This window comes from Mirounga angustirostris, unplaced genomic scaffold (assembly GCF_029215605.1).
Source record: "Mirounga angustirostris isolate CCGP_5_RB_7025 unplaced genomic scaffold, mMirAng1.0.hap1 SCAF_7, whole genome shotgun sequence".
In the NCBI taxonomy this organism is placed as follows: Eukaryota; Metazoa; Chordata; class Mammalia; order Carnivora; family Phocidae; genus Mirounga; species Mirounga angustirostris.
Window position 1 is genome coordinate 140,738,445 of NW_026991715.1, and position 19,648 is coordinate 140,758,092.

General features: G+C 45.4%; 1 protein-coding gene across 2 annotated transcripts in view; it reads left to right on the top strand.

Annotated features, from left to right (window-relative positions):
* The window catches only part of MYO10 (myosin X), a 213,118-nt gene that overhangs the window by 43,267 nt on the left and 150,203 nt on the right, over nucleotides 1-19,648 (top strand). For both annotated transcript variants that reach the window (XM_064596834.1, XM_045863206.3), the window contains exon 2: nucleotides 1,317-1,415. In XM_064596834.1, the coding sequence (XP_064452904.1) occupies nucleotides 1,317-1,415 (99 nt within the window). The remainder of the gene's footprint in view (nucleotides 1-1,316; nucleotides 1,416-19,648) is intronic.

Consider the following 19,648-nt stretch of genomic DNA (forward strand, 5'->3'; position numbering starts at 1 on the left):
CAAAACAACTTATAAAAAAATAAGCATAAAGTGGTGAGTTTACTTCTGTATTATTTATCCCCTGCCAACTCTGTATTATTTAGCCCCTTAAATGGCAAGTTGAATATTCTATAACCAGTACATTTTAAATATTTCACTTAACTTTTGAAATCAAAACAAATTAAGTAGACCAATAAAATGAGGTTGAAAGTTCTAGAAAAAGTTGTTCCATGTAAGTGCCATTTCAAGTGATAACTTAGGTATAGTATTTCCACATGAACATACTGTATCGTAAGGATGTGCTTGTTTAGTGTCATTTTTGTTGGGATCGAGGAAATTGAGCAAATTAGTAATAACCTGATGAGAAATTTTAGTGTTACGTTCCGTCATGCGGGCATACATCATACAGATAATTCTTTATAATTTGACCAGTAACACCCAGTGATTTCTTCAAACTTTTATCACTTGGGTCACTGTTTTTCATGTTGTGAAATCAGAGAAAGAGGAAGTTCATCGTTGAAAAGGTAAATACTATGCTTGTTTCATTTGTCCAGTGGGGACATAAAAAATGGAAATAAAATCAACGCCAAAAAATAGGCCCCAGGTGAAAACAATAGGATCTGGAAATTTCTGTCTTGGGCTGCAGTTCTGAACACTGGAGTGCGTTGGGTGGTTTGGTGGAATCCTAGCAAACTTCACACTGGTGGATTGGGTTCTGATCTTTCCTAAAACTTGAGGCCCTCTCTTGGAGAGTTGATTTGACACATGGACTTGGTACCAGTAGGAAGTCAGCAGACTGTTCGAATGCTGTCCAGGCAGGCAAGCGCTTGGGGCTTGGAGCTGGGAAGACGGGAGCCAGCAGATCCCAAAGTTTAAAGTACCATGGGTGGAGCAAGGTAGCGATCTGGTTAAACTTGTTTCTGGAACCCAACTGCCTGGGGTCAGGTTCGTTCGTTCTTGTGATGCTGGGCAAGTTGCTCTGTCTTGAGACCTTCAGGTGTCCATCTGTAGAGTGGTAACAGTGCCTGTCTCAAGGGCCTTTGTGAGTGAAATGAGATCGTCCACATAAACCACTTGCATTTCAGCAACACAGGGCCTACTATTTCCTCATCCCCTCTTCCGTGCTCTCTGGTGGGACGCTCAGTCGTGCTTGTCTCTGGTGAAGGCTGGGCCTGATGCTTTCTGCAGAGTCGTTCTGGTCTGAGAAAAACACTGGCTTTTTAAAAAGTTGTTGTTTTTTCTTAAAGGACTGTAGTAGTCAGTGATTTTGAGAGTGGTGATTTGCCACGGAACGCAACCCAAACTCCCTAGTTAAACCCTCTTTGTTTTGTTTACAGGGAACACGGGTCTGGCTGAGAGAAAATGGCCAGCATTTTCCAAGTACTGTCAATTCCTGTGCAGAGGGCGTCGTGGTCTTCCGGACAGACTATGGTCAGGTGAGCACATGTCTGCAGCTTCCCGACATCTGTGTTCTGCTTCTGGAAGTTGTCCTCCAGGAGCACATGTGGGCCTGCCTCCCTCCCAACCGCCCCCCGCCCTCCCCGCCCCGCAATACCCAGACTTTTTTTCTAAGTGGGGAAAACCAAATCTCGAAAAGAATGTGGAACATACACCTCAAGTGTGTGAGAGATGCAGTAAAATTCTCCAAATGGAACGTACAAAGTGTTCCAACCAGGACAGGACAGAAGAGCACTCCACTTGGCTGGTTCCTGGGAATCTCGACAAAGAAACAGACGTATAGGGTGCAAGCAATTTGAGAAACACTTCAGAATTATTGATATTTGCATATTGGTTTCCTTACCACTTTCCCTTAAAATTCTTCCGTTTCCTAGAGTGTTGGAAAAATGGGTCTGCCAGTGGGAATGTAGGTAGTGGTGGTTCCTTGTAAGAACAAGGTGGGCTACACTACCTCACCTGAGCTTCCTTGTCCACCTTGTTGGTCAAATGAAGAGGTTCCTTCTGTAGGGGGCATCATCCACTGCTTCTGGTTCCCTGTTCTTTAGTGTAACCTAAAAGCTGTATCAGTGAAAACAAATACATGAATCCAGAAACTAGCTCACTGGTTATAATTGGGCGATTGTAAAAGAAGGCTGGTGTCTCCATTTTATTAAGGAAACTAATTTTAATGTCACAAATGGATCCCTTTTTCAGAGGCACTTGGCAAAATTTAAGACCTCTAGAGAGAAGGATGTCCTTTGCTAGTATTTAAAACTCACAGTTTCTGAATCTGGTTTGCGAGTTTTGTTGAGAACAAAACCTTCCGGGTCAGTGTCCAGTAGTTTAAGGCAGGTGGGCTAGGTGGTTATCAACCTCTTAGAGTCCACTAGGTGGTACCTTTCTCGTTTCTTGGCTTAATAAACAGTGATGTTACTGGGCTGTCTTGCAATTCCACGGTTTCTTTGTCATCTGAGAGTCTTGAGTAGTTGATGAGCGTTTGTCTGGTGGTGAAGACCTAGCTGGGTTTGGTCTATGGCGGTTGTGGGGGATGGGGAATGGGGCAGATAGATCACAAGTCTGATGGTCATTGCCAGTGTGGACGCTGGAACTGCTGCCCAGCCTGGTTTCCTTCTCATCAGATTCTCGGGTTGTGCAGTATGATCTGTAAACTAAGAACAGGCCTAGTGACTTTTGTCAGGCTTAAGTGTGTACATTCCTGTGCAGGGTTCATCAGCATTTGTCCGTCTTGCCATTATCCTGCCCGTCCTCCTTTCCCACTTGACCCAGATGAGAATTCACTCCCTTTTAGGTTCTGTACATACTTTTCAAAGTGATGGAAAAAAAGTCTATGGTAACTTTTCAAGATATTGGCTACTTTTAACTCCGTTTAACTCCGATTATTAAAGGGTGTGAAGAAATCAGTGTGGGGGGAGGCAGGGGGAGGTAGAATGAAGAGTTACTGTTTAATGGGTACAGAGTTCCAGTTTGGGAACATTTCTGAAGGTGGACGTGGGGATGGTTGTAGGACAATGTCCATGTGCTTTAATGCCCCTGAACTGAACACTTAAATGGTCAAAGTGGTACATTTTTTTGTTCTTTTGTACATCTTACCACATTAAAAAAAAGTTCACTGTTTGAGGTCCAATGATAACTGGGAAAAGCTGTCCAATGGGTATTTTTCTGCATTTTTAAAAACCATTCTGAGGGCGCCTGGGTGGCTCAGCCGTTAAGCGCCTGCCTTCGGCTCAGGTCGTGATCCCAGGGTCCTGGGATGGAGCCCCACGTCGGGCTCCCTGCTCCGCAGAGAGCCTGCTTCTCCCTCTCCCCCTGCCTACTTGTGCTCTCTCTCTATCAAATAAGTAAATAAAATTAAAAAAAAAAAACCAAAAACATTCTGGTGACATTTTTGTTGGGAAAAATGCGACCTCAGAGAAACAAAAGCTTATGAAACTATTAGTCTACCCTAACTCTGATGTTATGTGAATCACCGGGGGTCCTGTTCAGCTGCAGATTCTGATTGGCAGGTCTGGGGCGGGGCCTGAGAGTCTGCATTTTTCACAAGCTCCCCTCTGATGTTGATGCTGCTGGTTCATGAACCACGTTTGAGTAGCAAGGGTGTAGAGGGTGTTCCTGAGAACTGCCATGAGGTCGTGGTTGCCTGCGGTGAGAGCTGGAAGAACTCTTAAACCCTCTGTGGACCATCGGTCCCAGGGTTGTAGAGGAAGCAGAAAGAAAAGGAGGAGGGCTTTAGGTGAAGCTAGAACACTTTTCTTTGGCCTTCCAAAGCTCTTCCGTTCTCCTTGCTCTGCCCTTCCTTCCTACAACCATTTCACCCCGAGCGTGGCCAGGGTGGTGCTGACGGCAGCAAAATGATTCTCCAGGGGATCAAAAAACCATTTTGAAGTCCTGTTTAGTGTTGGAAGCCAAGCAGAGCCATGTGTCACTAAAATCCTAAAGTGGGACCTCAGGGACCCTGGGTAGGTAGGAGATAATAATGTGTTTTTTTGTGAGAGCACTGAAGGGTACATTCACTGATTTCATTTAGTCTCTGATAATTTTGCACATGCACTCAGCTGTTTTTTGATTTTTGGATTTTTTGGGGGGGTTTTTTTGGCCAGGGAGATGGTTTCACTGTTAACTTAAAATTCCATTCCACACTAAAAGTTAAACTACTATAGGTTGGTCCAGGGAATAGAGAGGACCAAAACATTCCCATTTGATTTATAACGTATGCTCTACTCACCGTGGAGTATTTGCAGATGGAAGAAGAAATGTGCAGGAGACGTGCTAGCACACTTCGTTGAAAACTATGCATGGTTGTGGCCCGTGGAGGACACAGCGCCTGGGCAGGTCAGCACTTGCCCTGAAAGTTCGTCCTAGGCATACGTTGTGTTACTGCGCTTTGCTTTACTGAGCTTTGCAGAGATTGCCTTTTGTTTTTCGCTTTTTTGCAGATTGAAGGTTTGTGACAGCCCTGCTTGAGCAAGACTGTTGGTGACACATTTTCCAACAGCATTTGCTCACTATGTGTCTCTGTGTCACATTTTGGTAATTCTTGCCACATTTTAGACTTTTTCATTGTTGTATTTGTTATGGTGATCTGTTATCAGTGATTATGACTCATTGAAAGCTCAGATGATGGCTAGCATTCTTTTTTAAAGATTTTATTTATTCATTTGAGACAGAGATACAGAGAGAGAGGGAGAAGCAGACTCCCCGCGGAGGAGGGAGCCCGACGTGGGGCTCGATTCCAGGACCCTGAGATCATGACCTGAGCCGAAGGCAGACACTTATGTGCGTTGTTTTTTAGGGATTGTTGCACACCTAGTAGTTGACAGTATAGTGTGAACATAACTTATATGCACTGGGAAACCAAAAGATTCATTTGAATCCCTTGATTGTGAGGTTCTGGAACCGAACCTGCAATTTTTCCCGAGGTATGCCTGTCCGTGTCTTCTTGGGCGTTAAGCTGCGGACAGAGTTTTAGAAGAGCACCACAACTTTGCAGGGTGTAGGTATGGCTAGAAGATCAACTCTTACGGAAGTGTAAGATGGAAGACAGCCTTGAACATTGGTCTCTTCTGGAACACTTGCGAGGTCATGGGCCATCACGATAGCACCCATTAGGAACATTGTAAACTGAGTAATAAGTTCTAAATTAGATTTTTCACTTTGAGAGTGAGCTATTCTCTTTCCTGAGAAGAGCCTCATTTGATTGCTTTGAAACAGCTTACAGTGATATCAATTTACCTAATTGTGTTTTAAGGGGTAGTTATTCAACTTACCCCAGTAAACTTAATCAAGGCAATTACTCTAGGCAGTGATTCTGTGGGATTTTTTGTTTGCATTGTCTCTCTATGGGGTCTTCAGAAATGTTTTCCTGGCTGGGGATTTAATCACCCCAGTCTACAAGTAAATGCCCTCCCCCTCGCCCTTCTCTCTTTATTGGCTTGCAAAGAGTATGATTAGATTTGGGTTTAAAAGTTATTGTTCTCGGGGCGCCTGGGTGGCTCAGTTGGTTAAGCGACTGCCTTCAGCTCAGGTCATGATCCCAGAGTCCTGGGATCGAGTCTCACATCGGGCTCCCGGCTCAGCGGGGAGCCTGCTTCTCCCTCTGACCCTATCCCCTCTCATGCTGTTTCTCTCTCTCTCTCTAATAAATAAATAAATAAAATCTTTAAAAAAAAAAGTTATTGTTCTCATTTGATTAATTCACGAAAAGGCCGTTAGATTGCCTGGCACTCTCAAGTCCCCCCCACCCGGCGGAAAAGTCAGACTTTCTCCGGCTAGGCAGGAAACACAGTACTAGATGCTGACGATCACACCTCCCATTTACAGCCGTCCCTAACCTTTTTGGTTCGACCTTCTAGTGTTGACTTGTTGGAATTAATAGTGTGGGCCCAATTTTGTGAAACTTGATAACGGATTAGTAGGGATTTTTGTTGTTGTTGTTGCATTTCTTGGTCATTTTCTCACACACTCTATCCTGCCCAGCTGTTTTTCTTTGCTGTTTTCCCTTCACTTTGCCCCCAGGGGTGCCTTTTTGTGTCCCTTGCAGGGAACATGCAGTACGTGACGTTCGTGGACCATGTGCCTCCACTCCTGGGTCCTGGGGAAATCTCCCCCAAGCCTGCTGAGCGCTGGAGAAGGGACAGTGGGGCAGCCCAGCACCTCTCCTGCTTCACAGCACCATGCAGCGCCCTGGCCCCACACCTCGTCAGGAGGTAGACAGCTAGAACTCTGTGATTGCACTTCCGGGGCCAACAGATTGGATCTGACTGTTAACGCGAAGGGGTGGATCTGAGATATTTTAACTGAATTAAAAGTTTCATCTGAAAAGAAGCTGACAGCCAGCTGGCCCCCGAGAGTTCGGGAATGCCCTGGATTTCAGCATTCCATGCTTCACACGCAAAGCCAGCTGTGGGCTGAGGCAGCTGCCTGTGGAGACAGGTCTTACTGCCAGTCCTTTCTGTGTGCTTGGCAGTTGGTGTGGCCGCCCAGGGTGGGGGGGGTGGGTTGGCCCAGGGCCCCTCGGCACCACTCACATGAGTGGTAGAGGAAGGGGGAAACCAGCAGGGAGAAACTTAAATGTAGGAAGATGGGGACAGCATTTGTGATGCAGAGGTGGCGTCCCCAGGGTGCTGTGAGTCTCAGCCAAGCTGTGGGACAACAGGACAGATGCTTTCTAGACAGCTGGCCTACACATAATTCCAATTCTATATTGTTGTTGTTTAAAGTATCTTCTATCACCTTCTCAATTTTTTTATTTTTTGTGAAGATTAACTTTCTCATTAATGCACCTATTTGGGGGAATTCTTACTCATTTTGTTTTCAAAAGGGAGGAAACATGGATTAGTTATATTTTTGCCCCTTGTAGCCTCACAAGACTCAAGTGTCCCCTGTATTGCAATGGCTGCTTCCAACCAAATTAACCTGTGGGTCTGGTTGAACCATATGAAATTGCCATCTCACTAGGCTGAGAGGGTTGAATATTGGCAGTTCCAAGTGGTTCCACCCAAGAGCGTGTTCATGACCCTCTATTTTAGCTTTGTGTCCTAGCTTTATTGATATGTTTATGACTTCAAGATAGAATAAGAGATCGAGTTTTCCAGATGGCTGACAGTAAAGTTTATCAAAATGGGAGTGTTCTCCAGTCCAGTCGAGAGGCACAGCAGATCCCTAAAACAATATACAGCCTCGTCTCTTGGAGTCCCACCGCCATCTTTATCCATTGCTCTTGTGTATGTGTGTTTGTCAACAGCTGTGAGAGGCTGTGACATTTGTATTCCTTTTGGGGTTTCCATTTTCTCCAGGTGTCTAAATAATTTGCTGTCGGGCGCCTGGGTAGCTCAGTTGGTTAAGCGACTGCCTTCGGCTCAGGTCATGATCCTGGAGTCCCGGGATCAAGTCCCGCATCCGACTCCCTGCTCAGCAGGGAGTCTGCTCCTCCCTCTGACCCTCCCCCCTCTCATGTGCTTTCTCTCATTCTCTCTCAAATAAAAAAAAAAAATCTTTAAATAATTTGCTATGATGGGTTGCTGCTGCGAATATCCAAATTTGAGTTGAAAGAAAAAAATGAATGTATATACATTTTTTCTTTTTTGAATTGGAGTTTGGGTTTCCTCTATTGTCGAGTGTGTGTGTGTGTGTGTGTGTGTGTTTATTGTGGTAAATATACATAACATAAAATTGACTATTTTAACTTTTTAAGTGTATAATTTAGTGGCGTTAGTTACATTAGCAATGTGTGAAAGCATCACCACTGTTCCTAAAACTTCATCATCCCAAAACAGAAACTCTGTATCCATTAAGCACTAACTACCTATGTAATTTATTTTTAATTTTTTTTTTAATTTTTATTTATTTGACCTGGAGGGGGGAGGTGGAGTGAGAGAGAAAGAGAGAGAGAGAGAGAGAACACAACTGCACAAGCAGGGAGAGCGGCAGGAAGAGGAACAAGCAGACTCCCCACAGAGCAGGGAGCCCGATGCGGGACTCGATCCCAGGACCCCGGGATCATGATCTGAGCTGAAGGCAGACGTTTAACCGACTGAGCCACCCAGGCGCCGCCCCCCCCCCCCCATGTAATTTCTTTTTGAACTATTCTCTTCTTGGGTTCCTTTTCTTATGCTGCTTTTAGAAATAAGAGCACAGGAGAAATTCTGGTTTGTGTAACCTTTCTTAAGGAATAGATGATGTCAAGAAATAATGCCTGTAGGCCTCGAATCCAGGCTCCTAGGAGGAAGAATCTAACACTGACCACTCCTGAGCATTGACAATGGCCAAGTGACGTGCCCGTGAGGTGGATGGTGCTGCCCCATCCTTTCCCTTCTCAAAGGGGAGGTGTCTGCATAGCTGTCTAAAAGTAAAGGGAAAGAGGGGGCACACTAGTGACAAGTGACAGATAATTGTGAAAAATCAGACGTATTGGCTTCTTTTGTTGAAACTTCAGTATGGGTCCATCTGTTCTTCTTGGAAGTCGCTTTAATCAAAACGGTGCAGCTGTATTAAAAAGACAGCATTGAGCTGGGAAACTCTTAAATTCTTTGTGCTTTTCCCACATTTTGCTGTTTTATCCTGGAAAAACCCGTGTCTGAGATGGATATTAAACACCAGTCCATGGAGTTTCTTAGAAGTCTACACTCCAGAGACCGAACACCACTGGGACTTTCAGTCTTGCTTTGATGACCAAGTAAAATGCAGTGTGTCCAGAGTACTTGGTTTTGAGTGAGAAAATGTTCTTATGCTCTGAAAGCCACGTGAGTCTTACTATCTAGACCTCTTCCAAGAATTTGGTTTGGCATCTTGTGGCTCAAAGATGGAAAGTCAAATGTTTCCATTAATTTTCACTCTGGGACTACAGAAAAAACAAAACAAAACAGTAAGTCTGCTTGTTTATTAGTGCACCTAGCTCCAGCAAGAAAACATGTGTCTTTGCAAATCTGCATAGCTCTGTGTATTGTAAATTTTACCCACTATTGTAAATTTTAGCATTTTGAAATCTAAGATTGTTATCCCATATATTTCAACACCTATGTTGAAATGGGAAGCAATTTACAGTAACAAACACTGCAGGACACGTTGGTGTTCTGAGGAATGTGGGCTGTGTCCAGTGTTGCAGACCTTTGCTTGCTAAGAGTGTATACCATTTCCATGTTGTTACCTGCCATATTCCCAGCACCAGTGAAAAATCCACTGGTAAGACTTAAGAGAACTGGGTCTCTGGGGCCTGCCTCCTTGTACCTTTATCTGAATCCAGCCTAAGTGGATTTAGAATCCAGCTTATTTCAGACTCTTTGAGACCACGGCTTTTTCCCTAGCCCTTTGGACTAACAGCTGGGCCCCACCCCCACCCCGCCCCACCACTGGATAGGTAGACAGGTGGCTAGGGAATTGGATGCTCTTAGCAGTATTTATTGGCCCCCGTAGGGCTCTAGCTGAGCACACATTCTCTCTTTCCGTAAATGCTTTTGCAGGAGAATGCTTATAGCCTCTGCCATGGGCCCTGACCTTCTTTGGCTTTCTGTCCTCCATCTGGGGGCCAAATTGTTCGCTTTTGCGTTTTCTCCTTTGTGGATATCTCTCAACTTTGGCCTCTTCCTTCCTCTGGACGGAGCCTCCTCTTCCCAACCTTTAGGCTTGGTCTGTTTATTTGTATCCACGCCTGCCTCTGATCTGCCAGTCTCTCTTCTCTTTAGTTGACTTCGGGGTTCCGGGCTCTGCTTCTCGGTGGCACATTCATGCCACCGTGGACCTGCAGCGTATCCAGACCTTTCCGGCAGCGCTCATGGGCAGGCAGGAAGAAAAGGGTTGAGGTTTGGTGCCATCAATCCCATCGTTACTTTCAATTTTGTGGTTAGCTTAGCAAATTAAATTGCTCATATTTGAAGGTAAGCAGGATACTATCTTGCCTTCTTGGTGCCCATGAATACTGAACACAGCTAATTAATCCTGTGTGCTAAGCTCAGACCAGGTTGCAATTTATGACCGGGAAAGGTAAATAGAAAACATTAAATCAAGACTAGATCCTTCTTGGGACACCTGGGTAGCTCAGTTAGGCGCCTACCTTCCGCTCAAGTCATGATCCCCGGGTCCTGGGATCAAGTCCCGCCTCGGGCTCCTTGCTCAGCGGGGAGCCTACTTCTCCCTCTGCCTGCCACTCCCCCTGCTTGTGCTTGAGCTCTCTTTCTCTCTCTCTGACAAATACATAAAATCTTAAAAAAAAAAAAAAAAGGTTCTTCTTTATTTTGCAGGCTTGAATACTATTTATTATAAGTATCATTTTATGAAAAATGTATGTGAAGATCTTACTTGGAAAGAAAACAACTTACAAATTATTTACAGGAATTAGACATGGCACCATGTACTGTAATTTCAGTAGAAAAAGCAGAGGCAGTTTGTTAAAACAAATCAAGGTGGTTGTGACTGAGTTGCATTCCATTCCAAAAATTCATTTATAGGCCTGTTATCTGGAACCAGTTTTCCCAAAGACTCCATGATACACGCGGGGAGCTGATTGTCCCGTCCATGTACAAAGAGCTGGTACCCACAGGACGCCACGCCCTGGGGGGCTGCAGAAGCCCTCTGTTGGCGGATCCCAATTTTAAACTTGTTTGCAGAGTTCCAACCCAGGATGCTGCCATGGTGGGATTAGGGAATCCCATTCTTCCCATGATCACCTCCCTGGCGGGTGGTGGGGAAAGGAGGCATCCCATTTCTAAGCCAGGTCCTCCTCATCAGGGTTGGCATGTGGGATGGGTAACGAGGAGGAGGAGGAGGTTTGCCTGGTAGACCTCTCTCTGCCAGGCGCCACGCTGGTGCACTCCAGCTGTCTGTCCCCTGTAACCCTCACAACTACCCTAGGAGGCCTCTTCAGCCATATCGTAGTGCTGTGGAAGCCGAGCTTGGGTGGGATAACATGTCCACAGGCCCCCACTTGGTCAGTGAGGACTGGTGGAGCAGGGGCTTGGGGCCAGAGTGGACCATCTTCCCACTTCTATTCTTGAGGAGGAATGCGAAGTAGGACAGGGGAGTCTTGGGATGGGGGTGTTCCCACCTGTCCCTCCTCATCCTGGCTGTTTGCTGTGCTCGCTCCTCTCTGTGGGCCCCCCCGGGATTGAGCGCACTTGGTGTCTGTCTTATCACGACGTCTGTGCTTTCTTTTGAAGTCACTCTCCAAGATCGGCCGGTTCTCCTGTGGTCTCCCCCACTTCCTCCTCCTCTGTGGTGGCTTTTATTTTATTTTATTGCTCTAGGGAAATAGAAGGGTTAGAAAAAAAAAAATCGTGTTTTTTAAATTTGATGTTTCATTGTCTTGTGTTCACAGTCTTGCTTTCATGATGCTTCTTCTGGTCAGTACTTCTCAACCCTGGCCGCATCCTCTGATTCACGGGGAAGCCTGTGCTAAGAGCCTTGGCCCTGCCCCCCAAACAGTGACATCAGAATCTCAGCTGGGACTTGGGCTCCTCCCAGAGCATGGGGCCTGCTTAAGATTCTCTCTCTCCTCCTTCCTCTGCCCCTCTCCCGTGTGCTCTCTCTGTCTGTCTCTTTCTCTGTCTCTGTCTCTGCCTCTCTCTCAAAAATAAATAAAAATTAAAAAAAACCCACAACATTTGCATCCTGGACTTAGAAAGTGCTGTTTGTAACCTGTGATTGCTGGGCCTTGATTTTTCCCACACAGCTTTTTTTCTGAACTTTTCTTCGGTGGTTCTCTGAAATGGCTCTTCTGCCCACATTATATTTGCTTACAGCTCCTTCTGTCTGTCTTACTCGCCCTCTACGGAGTCCCTGCCTTGATCTTTCCATAACTCTTCTCTCCTCCCACCCACTCATGTTGGACACTCCATTAGAGTGGGCGTTTGGGGTTTAAATGTCCCAAACCCTCGTGCGGTGTTTCTCCATGTGTGGTTCTCTGACGAGCTGCTTCGTAATCATTGTTAAGGATGCGGGTTCCTTGGCCCCACCCCGGACCTGCTGAGTCCTCTTCTGTGAAGATGGCCCTAGAGTTTGTGCTTTAACAAGGTTTCCCCCTGATTCTGTGGGCCTCTGACTCGGTGGGTGTATCAATCTGAGATAAACTTGGAGAGTCCTCCTCCTTGCTCTTCTGAGCTGGTCTCATTTGCCGTTTGCTTCCAGCTGGACTGCCCCCTGTCCTGTGGGGTTGGGGGCTCCGGGGAGGAGCTGGCCCTTCTGATGGCATGAACCTCAGGCAGGGTTCTTTCATTTTCCCCTTCTCCCTCATGCACAGTCCCACCCCCTTTTGCTTCTGTGTCTGGAACAGAACTCAGTGTTTGGGGTCCTCTCCTTCCAGCTGAAGATACTTGAAGGCTCTTATTTGTCGGTGGGGAAATCCCAGTGGTAAAGCAGCTTCCTGAAATCCCATAATCAAGTGCACAGAGACCATCAGTGATGGTCTTTGAATTCAACTCAACTGAGTTCCATTTGTTTCTGAGGAAAACCGTACCAGTTTCTCTTTCAAGAGAGGGAGGGCAAGGCCCTGGAGTTCAGAGCAAGGCCCTGGGTGGGGATGGGTGAAGGTGTCTCCCCTGGAAGGAGATTGTTTCCCCCATTTCTCCAGCGATGCGCCTGCCCTCATGCCTGGAAAGACCCCCTACCCCCTTCCGGGCCGGATGAGAGGCCTAGAAAAGAAGGGGTGGGTAGATCCCAAGCAGCTGCCCCACATAGAGGAGGAAAGGGGGCTTTTCCCAGTGGAGACCTCTTCTAGTAACTTCCATGTAAGGAATATCTGTTCCTTAAAACAGCAGTGAAAGCGTGAGCCTCCAGCTTTTATTTCAAGCTGATTGCATTTGCCCTTTTAAAGGTAAGAAGAAAGCAGACCGAATGGGCACTTCTGAGGAATTTTGCCTGGGAGGGGGACACCCACAGACTTTCCCAGGTAGTGGAAACGTTCGGTGTGTTCTGTGTGGTTCACCAAGCTGTATAATTTTCCTGTAGGCGAAGTAAACTTGAGTTCTTAAAAATAACCTCTCGCCTGTTGGAAGGCGGCTTGTTCGTCTGGAAGGTACGCGTGTCTCCCACACTCTGCTCACCTCAGAGCTGATGGACCAGCAGCCTCCCGTGAGGCGGCGGCAAACCGGGCCTGCTGCCTGGGTTTGTACTGCCTGCGAGCTAAGAGGGGTTTTTGCGTTCCTTGATGTTTGGAAACATCAGAAGGAGATTTTATGATGCGTGAAAAATGACCTGAAATTCAAATTTAGAGAAGTTGTGCTGGAAGTTAAGCAGCCGTGCCCATTCACGGACTTCTCATCAAAGATTGCCTTCCAACTACTGCAGCATAAGAGAGGAGCCGAGAAGCCTCACGTCTTTACCCCCTGGCCCTTCACAGAAGTTCGCTGACCCCCATCTAAAGGATCATTTTCCCCAATTGCTTCCGATGTGATATTTAGTGCTGAGCGGCCTTCTGGTGGTTTCCAGTGCTGGCTCACACACCAGACACACTGGAGGGGCTGTTCCCTGAGATTCCTGCCCCCCCCACCCCGCCCCCCAGCCCAGCCCAGCCCAGTGGTACAGTCTCTCTGGGAGTGGGCCCAGGAATCTGGATTTTCAGCCAGCCAGCGGAGGCCTTGCTATGAACCCCGGGATCGATGAGTGGTTAAGCCCCCTCACTTTGTTGTCCTGGGGAGGTGGAAATGACCTGCCCGAGAGGATTAAGGTCATCAGGGACAAGACCCCTATTTCCTGCTACCTGTAGGCAGTGGCTCTCAGAATTGAAGAGCCTCAGAACATCAGACTCCGCCCCCCCCCCCCGCCCCCACCGAGGGCTTGTTGAACCACCGGATCCTGGGCCCCCACCCAGGGTTTCTGATTCGGCAAATCTCAAGTGGAGCCTGAGAATCGGCATTGCTGATGGCCGCTGCTAGTCTGGGAAACAATTTGAGAACTGGTTTGTAGGGCTTGTTGGGCTGTGTCTGTGGATCGTTGTTTTTTTTTTTAAATCCATGTTCTAAATAAAAGCATCTAATACACAGTCTTCTCCCCAAAGTTCTTTAAAAACACAGATGGTCACTCACACAGTCCAAGTACACTTTTTTGACTGCTACACCATAAAGGGATCGTTCTTGAGAGGTGTCTTGTCTAAAAACAAGACGTAGTCTGGCGATCTTAGTTTAAAATACTAACACCTGTCAATGGTTTAGTCTGTAACCGGCTAGGGGTGTGGGGGGGCGTGGTTGGTTGATGGGGAGCCACTCCCAACCACAGCAAAAAAGCAAAAATAAGAAAGCCTGTGTGTTAATTATATCCCAACACATTTCCAAGGAAGGTCCACTCTTAGTATTGCAAAAAATAAATGAGTTGATTGGGCTTAGACACAACTTTCAGAAGTTACTCTGCGAATTTTGACACCTGATGCCTATTTTGAAGAACAGTTAAATTAACTTACCACTGACGTGCTAGGCAAATGCACAGCGCTCCTTTTCTAAGTGAGGTGCCAGAGAAGGAAGGAGAGTGATTCTGTATTTAGAAGCTGTAGTTGGAACCCCCAAGCTTTTGAGAGTCAGCTCTGATTTAAGAGGCTATCTTACCCCATTGTCCATGCCGCCCTGGCAGAGAGAACACTGGGCCGGGGCTAGGAAGGGGACCAGACCAGGATAAGGCAAGCCTGGTGTGTAGGGTGCAAAATGTAAGGAAGCACCCAGCCAGGGTCATGCTGCATTTGCAAACCGCCCCCCCCCCCCCCGCCCCGCCAGCTATAAATTATGTGTCCTGACCACCTGCCTCTCCCTAGTCCTGGCCCTGAACAGAATCTAGGGGCATAAGCAAGACTCCCTAGGACAAGAAGTCATCTGTAGACTCAAAGTCCCCTCTTCCCTTTGCTTTGCAGGAATGACTCATTGAAACAACTTCTGTTAAGGGTCCTACTTTGATAGTTTTCAATATCAATTTCAGTGTCAATTTCAAGTTATTGACAATAACTTTGTCAATACATTTTAGGGAACTTGTTTAAGATTAAATTACTTCCGTGCACGCCGCAGTGTGTAATATGATGGTGTGGAATATTCACATGAGTTTTTGAGGGGAAAAATGTCCCCAAAGGATTTCCTCATGAAGACTTTATAGCAGGCTTGTGCAATCCCCTATAAAACTACAACATTACATTTGTAAATTCAGCACATGGACTGTATTAGATGTTCCAAGTGCAGTGGCTTCATTTCAAAAGTTCAAGCTGGTTTTTAATATAGCTCTTGTCTGAGTGTTCCAAATAGTTCTCGTAACAATTTTTAAATAATTTAATGGTATTTTTAAGTCTTCCACGGAGGGTAACTGAGTAGCCAGCCCTGGAGAATTCAAGTATCTTTGTCTTCTGGAATGACCTTCTGTTCTGAAATGTATCCACCTTCCCGCTATGTCAGAGTTCACGGTGGATTGCTCCAAAGCATCTGCTTTCCTTCTTGCAAAGGCAGCCAATGACAGATGTTTACGGGGTGATGCTGAGAAACCTCCACTCCCCTGACAATGGGCTGGAACATATGCTATCCCCAGTTTCAGGAAGCTTTTGTAACAAAGGACTCCAAAAGAGATCAGGCCACTGGGGAATGTTAACCAGCATGCCTTTGTAAAGGGCAAATCCTGTCCGATTAACCTGATTTCCTTCCCTGAGCAGTGATAAACCAGGGAGATTAAAAAGGCAGATTTTTCAACTTTCATATTTATTTTTCCTGATTTAAAAAAATGTTCATAATTAAAAACTGAAGGTTGTTTATTTTAAAAATTTATTCTTTTCCCCCCTCTTCATCAAAAGGACTTGCCTTAGCAAACAGTACATGGGCCCTGGAAACATTCACTGGAGGCAGCACAAGTGAGCGTTTGTCTGCAACAGTATGAAGATGTAAATAGCACAGAGGAAAATAATTCCTGCCTTTGGAGGAAAGCCCTGCTCAGAAGTATCCATTATTGGCTCGTTGCTGTCCTTGATGGAGATTTCAAAATGGTTTGCAGATGTTACTTTTAGCTGAAAGAGCCAAAGAGACCACAGGCACCTTTTAGCACCTAGGATAAGATAGCTTTAGTTCATCACTTTTGTACGTTTGAGCTGCGGTCTGAAATGAACAGGCGTGCTTTTGCTTTTAGCAGCAGTATTACGGTATGAGTCACATCCCGAACAATCCACCTGTGTAGAGTGTACAATTCAGTGGCTTTTAGGATATTCACAGAGTTGTGCAGCCATCACCGCAGTCCATTTTGGAACATTTTGGTTACCCCAAAATATACCTCTTAGCCGTCTCCCCCCCCCAAAAAAAAAAACATTCCCACCCCAGGCCCCAACCCTAGGCAGCTCTGTTCTCTGTTCCTATGGATCTGCCTATTCTGGACATCCTGTGTGTGTGGAATCGTGTCATCTTCTGTGCCCGACTTCTTCCACTTCTTAGCATGATGTTTTCATGGTGCATTCATGTGGTCCCATGTACCAGCACCCCATTCCTTTTTATTGCTGAGAAATATTCCATTGTATGGATATGCCACGTTTTACTTAAAAGGAATAGTCTCTTAAAGCTAAGTCGAAGAGAAAAATACAAAAGAGAAAGGACGGCTAGCCATTTAAAGCCACTTTTTATATGGTTTATAATGAGTCACACATTTAATATTTCCAAAAGTAAGGATGATATTTTGATGCATAAGCTTGAAATCAGAATAAGTAAGAGCAGTGACCTACTTCTTAGATGCATTAAAAAAAAAAAGTTTAGACTCTCTATTAGATTCTATTTCTAGTTATGGTCTCCTATCTGAAAATGGTTACTTTTTTTTTTTTTTCCCCAAAGTTCTGGGAGGATTGCAAGATCATTAAGGCTTAGAGAAAGGAGTTCTAGAGAAGCCGCCCAGGAAGTGGGTTAAATAGCATGGAGGAGGCTAGTAGGTTAATTGAAGCAGATGGGATACTTACATAGATAGTGCAGACTAGCTGTTCTCTCCCACTGGGAAGAAAGGACAACAGCCCGGATGGGAGAGCTGGTAGCACAGGGAGGGACATCCTGACCTCAAGGACAGCTCGGAATGACAGCAGAGGGGCTGACTGACTTCGCCTTTGAGAATAAATAGCTGGCCTCTCATCTGCCTGAAAAATGAGTAATGCTATAGATTTTAGAGCTGAGGATCGCCAGGCATCATTTTCCTCCTGTCTCTTCTAAGCAGGTGACAGATTGTCATGAATATTTCCTTGTACAGGTGAGACTGTTGTCATCCTGACCCAAGGCACAGATGAGAATCAGTGCAGAATGCCTTGACATTTGACAAGGTTGGAGAAGTGGAACAGTTTTTAAAAAGAGAAGCTGTAACTTGAAGACGTGACCTATGATACTGAATTTTTTGTGTGCGGCGGAATTTTGAGATTCTCTAAGTGGTGTCTCGAACCATCCGCACTTCATTTCGGAAGTCCTGCTCCCCTTACTGGTCCCCCCGGGTACAGTGCACTGCTGTTTTTAGCTACTCTCTAGGGCTGCCTGGCAAAGGTTCTTTTGAGGAATTCTTGGAAGAGATGCCAAGGAGGTTCACATGGGGCATTTTACTGCAAGCATTTATTGGGTAATTCGGGGGAGGAGAGGACTAGGGATCATGTAGTTTTGCGGGATCATTTTGTATGGGTGTGGACTTGGCCCCGGATGCTTTGATCAAAGTCATCTGGGAGCGAGAACAGAAGGGGGCCTCATCTGGTTCTCCTGCTAGAGGGTCCCCAGGGCCAGCTAGGACGGGCCTGGAGACCAACCCAAATGAACCAAAAGAGGTGAGGGGCTCCTGGCCGCGAGTCACAAAACCTGTTAAGAGACCCGATTAATGTCCGAAAGCCAGAGGCAAAACAGTAAGTTAATTTTGGGCACCTGCTGCCCAATAAACCCTTGTGAATGAATGCACTGAGGATAAAACTGAAATAAGACCCAGTGAGGAGTTAATTTACATGTGCCAGGAGAGGAAAGTGGTTTCTTTACCTTCAGGACTGAGCCAGTGTCTGTAATCATTCACAGCATGTGTGTGACCTAGAATCTCTGCTTTTTGTTACTTGGTGACTTTTTTTAACCCAGGCTTTTTTTAATGGGGTTGGTTATTTAAGACTTTGTTCTTCAAGGGCTTGTTCATTGCATCGGTGTGTATGTCTCTGTCCCTCCATCCATCCTAGCCAACGATAAGCAAATTTTTTCTGATTTCGTCAAATAAATGAACCAGTATTATCATCTATTTGTATATTGATACTTCTGGTTTTTTTCCTACATTTGCATTATTTGGTGGGATCTTCCCAGTGCACCCAATTCAGCAAATAAAAGAGAAATCGCAAACATGATTTTGCAAATCTGAAGAGTCTCAAAAGGTCCCTACCTCCCATCGTCCCTGACATGGAAAGTGCTGCGTGAGCCTGGCATTTATAGGATTCTCTGTGGTTTGTATTTTCATTGGATTGATCTCATTTTGATCCTATAATAAACCTGTGACCCGCGTTTCCGTTTTTTCAAAAAGTCATTTATAAAGATCTGCCCGTTAACCACTTCTCTGTTGCAGAGACAGAAGCGATTTTGTCAGTACCTGGGACCTGACTTCCCAGTGTAAAGCAAAGCCAGGTAGCTGGGGGTGAGATTCTGGGTTTTCTTAAAAGTGTGAAACCATGCGGGGGGAAAAAAGAGGTCCCAGAAAGTAATGGTTACTTTCTCCTTGCAAGACTTTCTCCTTGCAAGACTTCAAATTCAGAAATGTAAAGTCTACCCCAAGGTAGAAATAAAGTTTTCATGCCATCTACTGGTTTAGTTAAAAGCCATTTACATGGCAGGAAAAACCCCGGATGAGGTATTCACTCACCGACCCCCTCAGTTTTTTAGAGCTCATTTTAAGGTATCAGAATTACGATTGGGTTGTGTTTCCCTGTACCTGGCTTTTGCCTCATCTCTTTCCCCTTGCCAGTGTCTGTTAACCATTTTTATGCTCTTTAACTGAGAATTTTATTTTGCTTTCTAAATTTTTTTTTTAAGAGTTTAAGTCATCTCTGCACCCAACGTGGGGCTTGAACCCATGACCCCGAAATCAAGAGTCGCCTGCCCTGATGACTGAGCCAGCCACGCGCCCCTCTAAAATTCTTTAAAAAAAAAAAAAAAAAAGGCAGCTGGGAGTTGGAGTGTCAGATTTAACATCAGGCCAGTATAAATAAGAAATCGCTGAAAGAATTGGTAGGGCTCTTTGATGGAAATATCTTTCCTGTGATTGCCAGGCTTGGCAGAAGGACTAATACTCCAAGGGATATCTATGTAAGACCAATTAATTTCTTACTCTCCTAAAAGCATTCCTCTTTGTCTTACAGAAATTCAGGACCTAAAATTGCCATGAGGATCAGGCTCGCTGAATAAATAGTTTAGATGTTCATGTTCTCAGTTACTTTGTGTGAAGAAAGTGTAAGCCATCTGGGCTCTTCGTCCTTTTATCTTGCTGGTTCCAAAAGATAGCGGATACAGAGTTTGCTTTTAGGTTAAGTCAGATGTATGAGCCTGCCATCTTAATTTTTTTGTATGGTTGGCGTATCTTTTAGCTGCTTTAAGATGTTGGGAAGATTTCAAACCAAGTTGGGAAAGAACAAAATACACTGGTGGGTTTTTTCCCACCGCTAAGTCGACTAGTTCAAATATTTTGTGAACCAGTGTCCTCTGAAATAAGTGCATTTATTTAACAACATTTGGAAGTTTCTCTAAATTTGTTGTTGATCTGGGTTTTGTGTTGTTTTTTTGCCAGATGTTTAATTTAG